General features: G+C 48.4%; 1 protein-coding gene across 3 annotated transcripts in view; it reads right to left on the minus strand.

Annotated features, from left to right (window-relative positions):
* The window catches only part of GALNT10 (polypeptide N-acetylgalactosaminyltransferase 10), an 84534-nt gene extending 79388 nt beyond the window's left edge, over window positions 1-5146 (minus strand). The window contains exon 1 of one of the 3 annotated variants that reach the window (XM_074155860.1): window positions 5000-5146. In XM_074155860.1, coding sequence (XP_074011961.1) covers window positions 5000-5146 — 147 coding nt within the window. Of the gene's footprint in view, window positions 1-4969 lie in introns of all 3 variants that reach the window. The other 2 variants (XM_074155859.1, XM_074155858.1) reach the window with 2 other exon arrangements.
* Window positions 5147-9079: the final 3933 nt, after the last annotated feature.

The following is a 9079-nucleotide window of genomic DNA, read 5'->3' on the forward strand; positions in this document are numbered from 1 at the left end:
AGGAATAATGAGACCCTGAGTGAAGATCACTGAAAGCTCCAGTTCCTTAATATACATCTTTTCCAAATTTTACTTTGCACTTCACAGCTGCGAGATGGTTTAGCCACTTCATGTTCACTACAGCTCTTCTACATGATTCACTTTGCTAATCAGAAGCAAGTTCCACACTTATCTAGCCAAGGAAAACCTGCTTATTTCACAAGGGCACTGGTCAACTTTAGAGTAGCCCATATTGGGAATCAGTCACTCTTAATTTAAAACAGGCTTATTCAGCTCTAGCATTTGCACTTCAGTCCTTAGATACCAATTGTTTTACACTTAGCTTACCAAAATAAACTTTGCAAAGTTTGCTTTTATATCAGCAGATAAGTAACTAGCAAATCCAACTGCCAACGTGGCAGTCTCTAAGAGGTCTGCGAGGAGCCAGGCCCCGGAGTTCACTGGCAGTAGCAAGGTCTAGAAAACAACCAGTCTCACTGCCGAAGAAATCTGCCCAGCAAGTATAAGTCGGTTGTTCTATTTATCTCTGGCTGGCAGAGAGCAGAAAGGTTTTCCTCTCACTTTTCCCAAGCCCTTCTCGTCCCTCCTCAGCCTTGGCAGCACAGAGTCTGCTAAACCACCCTCTTCCTGATTAGCTTTCACCAGCTGCAACGCGAAGCTGACAATCCTTGACAGCTTCATAGCTGCCCCCAGGTCAGTATGGCAAAGCCGATCATCTTTGTCTGCTGAGGAGGACAGGAGCAGGAGCAGCAGCAGCAGTCTGGAAGGCAGCATCGCTCCCCACTCAGCTCATCATCAGGGCTACATTTTCAGCAATACCGGCTGGAAACTTCAAGCTTAATTGCACCAAAGGCAAAGCCTGTGATCCCAAACTTTCCAAGAGGATCATTCCCGCAAACCATTTTTCAATCACAAGTTTGCAGTTGGTTTCTCATTCACAACCTCCCAGCAGGCAGGTACATCCCACTTCAGCCAGCTGGCAGCAGAGGGCACCACACAATCACCTATGTGATTTATATACTTCCATCATGCTCCAGAGTGAATTTATAGAGCACAAATTACTACTACAACAAGCTACAGGGTGACTCTATAAAGCATGCATCATATCAGATAAAATCACATGCAATGAAAGGCTGCTAATTTGCTACGATGCTTTTAGCTGGCAATTCAAAGAAAGAGACGTTCAAGCTTAGGATCTTTCTGAGTTCAAATGCCATATTCCCATAACGGCGGGCATCACGCAGAGTGCGGATCTCCAGCCTGACCAGACTGCTACAGAGTAATATCTCTGCAGAGCATTAGAAGCCACGTAAATACTTGCATTAGCCCAAGCATAAACTACTATCCCACAAACTAACTCATCTGTGTTTTACGTACTACTGCAGGACTGCACAGCAGTTGAACATTTCAGCTGAGGGTGCCCAACAGCCTCTGAGGCAGCCAGCAGAGATTCACAAGACAAAAGGAATAGCTGCATTTCTCTTTTTCTCTCTTCTAGAGATCATATGTTTTTACCTATTGAATGTTTGTTAGGAAAAAGATACAAAAGTCAATCTGCATTACACGAGCATACTGATACACGCACACTGGTCAGCAAAAAAAGTACAATCGTGAAGTAGAAGAAGCTTCTAAGCTAATACTTTTGCTCTCAGCAGAAACAGTTTAGTACCTTGATACCATCACCCCCATTTAAAGCCATGACACTACCCAGACCTGTTACACACACCAGGAAAAAAAGGACTTCCTAGTTCATGTCATCTGCTGAGCAACTGTACATACACAATGGCAAAGGACACTTCTGAGCACGCAGCTGTAGTGAAGAGTAACTCAATGCATCAGCTTTTCTAAAGAGATCTGCAGCACGACCTTGAGGCCAAGACCTTGATGACTTAAGGCCATCCCTTCTCTGAAGAACAAGAAGCACCCAACAGAGCTGTGGAAGAGCAAACCCAAAGGCAGAAGGAAAGAACAGACTTAACTCACCTTATTAAAGCAATACATTATTTTCAGTCACCATAATGTTTCCTCTGAACATGTAAATACAGAAGCAATTAGCTGCCTAGGCACTTCTGCTGAAACCATTTAGCATAATCTTTCCTAGAATATATTTACACGGCTTCCGATTGCTTAATTTTCTGACACGTTTGTTTCAGGCACTAGAAAGATTAAATACAGCAAAATCACCTACGTTGATATATTGCCATTTTAAAGATACCATGCAGCACAAGATAGACAACAAAAGAAACTCCTAGCAGGTTTTAAACTTCAAAATTTTAGCATCCCAACTCTATGTGCTAGGAATCGCTTTATAACTTTAATTCAGCTGTTTCTTAAAACCTTTTCCCCCCTTTTGCTGTTACTCTGAAAGATAAAATTACTGATTGAAACAGCAGACACCATTTAAAGAGGAAGAATGAGCCCAGACAGAGATTTCATTGAAAAGCTCAATTCTGTATCACATCCGAAATGTCCTCAATTCAAAGACTAGCCTGCACAAAAAGGCAAATTAAAGCCAGAAACAGAGGAAAATCTTTTCTGACTGCTATGAATATAATTTTTTATGATATAGCCTCCTATCATCTAGAGTTTTGGTATTAAGTAGTCAGCTCTATCGAATGGCTTCACAAACAAGCAGAAAAACAGCATATTCATTTACAAGCTGGAAGTTGATTAGTAGTACAAAAAGCTTGTCAGGACAAAGGAAAAGAGGCTGCAACCACCAAAACTCTCTGCAGTCAGCTGGCAGATAACTCTATGACAACAGTAAAAAACCCAAGCATTCGGTTTGTCTTTATTCTGCTTTATCTGAAATTATTTTTACCAAGATGGCCAGTTGTCCTTTAGGATATGTTTTTCCTTTCTCAATGTAACAAGAGCTATCATTTCAGGGCCCAATCCTTCAAAAAAATGGCCATATGATACAAGTATATCTTCACTCACAGACCCACTGCAGCCCGTAACTCCACCTTAATTAGACTGGAAGATGAAACCTTCAGCCTAAAACCCAGTAACTCTGATTTACACAAGTGCAGAGTGGTTTTACTGTGAATTCTCCTGTAAGCTGCACAAGCGTTTCCTGCTGAGCTCAACACACCATCAAAACAAAAGCCGATCTCAATTTACTGACAGCTGCCATACTTTAAACAGGCATAAAGAAAAATGGAGTCAATATTCTGTCCAACATGGGCAATATGGGATATCTAAATACCGAGAACACTGAACATACACAGAAATCAGCAGTGATGTACTGCACCATAGGAACTGCCTGGCTTACAGCTACCCAAAGCCCACAGTACAAGGACAATTTTGGAAGACCAAAAATAAAAAGTCAGCTTGTCGCGGTTTTTTCACCCCTTACAGATTTAACCAGAATTAACTGCTATCTCGAACTTTGCAGCCTCCTAAGACTAATTACTAACTTTCTCCTCATAACCTCTGGAAGACACGTGATTTTACAATGGTCTGCCTTTCACCGTAACACCATACCATGTGAAGCTATGGAACACTGGACTATGGGGTTGATTTTTATCATTCATGCAAAATAGATTATCTGCATCCAACAGAAATGCAAGCATAAGGCATCAGGAACTCCAGTCACATAAAGATCACTGCATATGTTAAAAGGGATTTCTGTGCAGGTTTGATGATCTGCTACAAATTTATATGTTGTGGCAGGTAACAGCTGACCCATTTCCTGACCAGCATGGGATATTACAAGGATATGATCATGGTTATACATAGACTAGTGCTAAATGCTTGAATTTGAAAAAAAAAAAAAATCCAACACATTTCTTCTGGGAAGGAAGAGCTCAACCTCACTTTAACTACCTCTTTTTAAGAGCTTTCTCTCCCTCAGAGCAGAAATTGCCACAGTAGGTTTCCCTCCTTCTCCAAGGCAGTAAAGATTTAGACAATTAAGAGTTTTAAGTGGTTTTGAACAAGCAGAGCCTTGTAGAGTGGCAGCTGAACTGATAGTTACACACTGACATTTCAAGCTTTCAAGTCCCAATCATTCTTAATGGTACAAAGCCAAACCCATAAGGGGATAAAGCAATTAACGTAGCCAAAAGTAAACGCAGCTAAACTGAGCTTCCAAACATCTCATTTGGGCAATCTCGCCTTCCTGTCTCGCACACAAAGCAGAAGGGTTTGTCTGTTAAATGTACTACTACACCAGTGTGACGAGAAAGGAATGCAGTCATGTGCTGCAATATCATCAGGCCACGTATCCAGCAGGCATCCTCTGCCCCTCTCGGGAAGAGTTATTCGCTCCTCTTTTCCCACAGGAGGATCAGTACACAGGCATCATCTTCAAGCTCCTCTTGGCACTTTCGGCTAGCCCTTGCCTTAAGCTCTGCGGGGACCCAGAGGAAACTGGCGACGTTCGTTCCCCACACCTTTCCAAGGCAGGTAAAGAGAAATGGCACAGAAGGCGCACCCCTGGTGACAGAATTCCTGTCCTTTTCTTGGCAAGGATGGGACAAGCTCCCCACCCTTACTCATTGGAGCAAGGTGCAAAGACCTCTCTTTATTCCCTTCCCAAGCTCGGCCAAAAAAAGGTGAGCAGACCCTTGGATCCCTGCATCCGCCAACTGCCAAGAAACTACTCGCGTTTCCTCTCCAACCCAGACATAGGCTGCAGAAAGCAGCTCCTTCCTCAGGAGAAGGCTGAAGGGGGAGAATCCCCCCAAACTCCTCTTCCTCACCTCCTCCTCCTCCTCCTCTACAAGGGGCGCCTGCTGCTTCTCGTCCCCCGTCCCCGGCCACCGCCGAGGCGTCCCTCCGGTGACAGGGGAGAGGGGTGCACCCATCCCCACACGAACCCTCCCGCCCTCCCTCCTCAGGGGAAGGCGGCCGCCCCCACTCCCACGGCAGCACCCCCGCCACCGCGCCTGCCCTCCCACGCACACGGGGGACCGCTCAGCCCCCACATCCCTCCACAACCTACCCCACCGCCACTCACCGGCGCTTCGCCGGCCGCTGCCCCCGGCGGCCCCGCGGCGGCGGCCCCCTCCCCGCCGGCCGCCCCGCCGCCCTCCAGCTGCCGCTCTCGGTAGAGGGACCAGAGCCCCACGTTGGGCAAGAAGACGAGGGCGGCCAGCGCCAGCCCCACCGCCTGCAGCAGCCGCTTCTGCTTCCGCCGCATCGGAGCCGCCGCCGGGGAGGAGGAGACGGAGGAGGGAGGGAAGGGGGGAGCGCGGCCCGGCCCGGCCGCCCCCGCCGCCGCCCTGAGGGACCCAACTTTCCCCCGCGCGCGCGGCGGCAGCGGCGGGCGGCAACTCCGGCACTTCCGCTCCGCTCCGCTCCGCGCGCGGGGGGAGGCGGAGCCTCCGCCGGCCACGCCCACCGCCGCCGGGGGGCGGCCCCGCCCCGCTCCCCGCCTCCCCGTTCGCTACCCACTAATGACTCTCTCTCCTTAATGACTCTAATAACGACTCTGGAGGGGTGCCGTGGCATCGGCGGGTGCCTGGGTGGGCGCCGTGGGAGCGGGCGGGGAGCGGGCTCCCAACCGGCCGGCGGTGGGGGGGAACCCAAGGTAGTTAATTGCTCCAGAGATGCTCCGTAATTAGCAGCCCGGCGGCATTAACCTCGGCCATTAAGCCACAGCCCCTGCGGCAGGAGCTGGCCGGGCGCCGTGGGGCGAGCAGGCGATGGTTGATGCTCTCCCTAAAAAATACAAGAGGTTTGCGAGGGATGGAGCGCGTTGGGACGGGGCCGGTTCCGGAGGGGAGCGGCGGAGGGGAGCGGCGAGAAGGAATCAGCCCCCGGGGTTAAACGGGGCCTGGGCCAGGCTCTGAGGGGGGCACGGAACGGCCTGGGGGGGTGCAGGTGCTCCCCAAAGGGCTGCAGCTCGCCCCACGGACACAGGGCAGCTGGGTGATAAGGCTGCCATCCGCAGCGCTCCATGGTCCCCTCACCTGGCCTTACCCTCCGTGGTCCCCTCAACTGGCTTTACCCGCAGGCAGGATTGCTCGGGTCCCTAGTGATGGCTCCCATTAAAAAGGAATGCTCTTCATTCGGGTACCAATTAGGTGGCTTCCACTGTACCGTAAACTAGATAATTTGTAGGCACGGGATGGTGTTGGGGTTTTTTTTTAAGAGGAAAATGACGGTACAACTTTTCCAAAAATGAGAAGTAGAATCACTTCTTAAGTGACGAGCAAACAGCCCTCGTGATTAGGAAGATGCCCTGCCAGCGGAACAGCCCTGCAGCTCAGCTAATGTCAACAGCAAAGTTGTGACAGTCCAGTGCCCTGCTGGGGGGACTGGCAAAACAAATATTAGGTCTCCTCCCACGTAAACCTCCGCAGGCAAGTTTTTATGTCTTAGAAAAACAACAACAGAAAGCCTATGAAAACCATTACACACCCCAGCATTTGCAGATCTTGCCATCCTCACCCCACACTAGCAAGTGGATTTAAACTTAAATAAACTTCCATAACCCACTAGATGGCATCTTCCAGCAGATTTCAGTGCCTGCTGAGAGAGAAAAATTATCAAGGAAAGCATTTAATTTAGAGCGCAGGTTACAGTTCCTAAGTCTAACTACGTGTTAAGGCAGCTTCTACTTTCATTTTAATTATCCATGAGAATTTGTCGCCAGCTGATTTCTTTACTAGAAATGTTAATGCTTCCATTGTTCCTCCGTGGGTGGAGAAGATACCGACCCGTGAAATCCCTTTGCTCCTGCCTTTAGAGAAAAACGTATTCCCTTTATCATCACTGAATCGCCTCTGGCAGCGCAGAGACTTTGGCCACTGTTGAATAATGCATAGCCACTAAAATTGTTCAACAATAAAGCTACATATACGTTACCTGGTACTGTGAGAATCTAGGCTGGAAAGCTACAATGCCTCTGATTTAATACTGCGGTGCCAGCGTACTGCCATATGGACCCTTATAATAACATCCACATCCCTTTACCTCTGCAAGAGCTCTTCGAGAAGTGGTTGTGAAATAGCAGGCGGTTTTGTAGGTATGCACAAAGGATTACAGTCTGCCCTTGGCAGAACATCCTCATTTCTATAAAGAAATGACAGCCACAAAGTTTGAGAGTTAATTAAAACAAAGCTACTAGCTGGCTTGACATATGTTTAAATTTGGGATTGTGTGCCTGCTTGCTAAATTAAATGTTTGCCTCGTAAATTGACTTCAGTAGAGTTGCACAAGTTTTAACTGGGAATGGAATATGGCTGGTGCTGCAGGTGCATTAGTATTTTGTATTTGAGAGCATCCTGAATGATCAAACCCTCTGAGGAGCCTCATAGGAATTGAAATCTGTCTGCTCCTTGGTGGTCACACTGGAAATGGATGCTCCAGGTCTTTCCTTCCCACTTTAAAACAGAGTTAATCCCACTGGGGTTACCAAATAAAATTATTCATCCCCCATGAAGTGCCTCAGTCCCAAATAAGTTAATGTGTTTCTTCTACTAAAGGTCCAGCATTTCTCCCTCTCGTCTTTCTCCTGAAGTGTTGTGGTGGAGACGGAGCTCTGATTTTGGCCTGTTGGATGCAATGCCTTGGGGATTAATTGGCTACATGGAAAAAAAACATGGATATATGCTCCTGAGAAAGAAGAAAGCCTGTGGCTGTTAAGCCTCTAACTGGAAAGGGAAATGGTGTACCTTCCCAAGGCATCTTTTCAAAACAAATACAGGATAAATTAATAGCAGCTCAATCCTCGTTTGGAAACTCTCTTTGCTAGCGAGCTGGGTTGCCCAGTTTGCAGCTCGTGTGTTATGATGCTGCAGGGCAGAGTGCAGCAAAAGTGGGTAGCAGCATGATGGAGCCCTGGATGAAGGATGAGGAGCAGGGATGACCAGAGGGACTTGGTCAGCATATGCTGGGAGAGGGCAAGAGAGCATTGCAAAATGCTAATGGCAGTGGATTTGACAGGAGTTCCTGAGGTAAAGCCCACAGATGGCATGACAGCATGGAAACAAGATGGCATCAGGAGGGAATCAGTTCTCTCCTGCCTTCTGGTCTCCTCTGGCTGCGGCTCCTCAGGGCAAGGACTGACTCATGTGAAGGGCTGGATTCTGACCTTGCAACTCCTGCAGGGGTGGGGAATGGAAAGCAGCATGTCCTTTGCATCCCTGCAAGAAACCTGAACGGTTACAGGATCCCCTCTCTCCTGATGAGTGGGCATGAGTGAGACAAGACCTGGCTTTCTGCGCCCCCAGCTGCGGTGCCAGCCAAATGGCACAGGGTTAGAGGGAGAAAATACTGCCAGAGAGATGGCATATCTACCTCTAATAGCAAAGGGGAAATGGGGAGCAAACTGCCATGCAAAAGCCCGTTAGACTTTTTTCTCGGGTTCACGGATGCTGCAGGTATGTGTTACCTCTACAGGCGATGGAGTGAGAAGCTCCGGTCCAGGTCTCCGTGTCCACACTGTGCCCTGTGTCAGACGGCTGCACCCGTAGGGAAAGTCAACTCCTCCGCTTATCCTTTGGGTGGGTTTTTGGATAGGTGTTTGTATGCTGGGTGATGCTTTCTTTTTTGTGCAAATCCTGTTTTTAACCAGGAGGAGAAAAGAAGAAAAATATTTTTAAAAATGAATGAGTCTCAGCCGTGGCTGTGTCACAACAGGACTTTTCTTTCCACGGCGTTTCTTTATCCTTCCAGCTCAAACCTCATGTGAACAGAATTGATTTGTTGGGTTTTTTTCCCCCCTCTTTTCTTTTCTGATAAAAGGCTATGCCCAGGAACTGGCTCACCTGTTGGAAGGAGCAGAGCCCTCCTCTGTTGCTCAGTGGGGGGTGCCTGCCAGCACGGCCCCCACAGCAATCCTGCTGGGCTCCCCTGAAACCTGGAGCTGCTTCCAGCCGGCACTTGAGATGCTATGAAACAACGCAAATGCTTGAATAGCTCACAGAAGTGAGGATGATTACAGTCTTTTAAAAAGAAATTGCAAGCCCTGGCACTGCAGGAGGGCGTCCAACCCTCTCCCCATGCTCCCAGGGACAGAGACAGCATCAACATCCGTGAATCCTTGTGCCCTGGCTGGGAAGCAAAGTAGGGAGTTATCTGTGGCGTGACTGACCTGGGGGTTTATCTGCACAGGACAGACCTATGC

Source organism: Numenius arquata, chromosome 11, assembly GCF_964106895.1.
Source record: "Numenius arquata chromosome 11, bNumArq3.hap1.1, whole genome shotgun sequence".
NCBI classification, from domain to species: Eukaryota; Metazoa; Chordata; class Aves; order Charadriiformes; family Scolopacidae; genus Numenius; species Numenius arquata.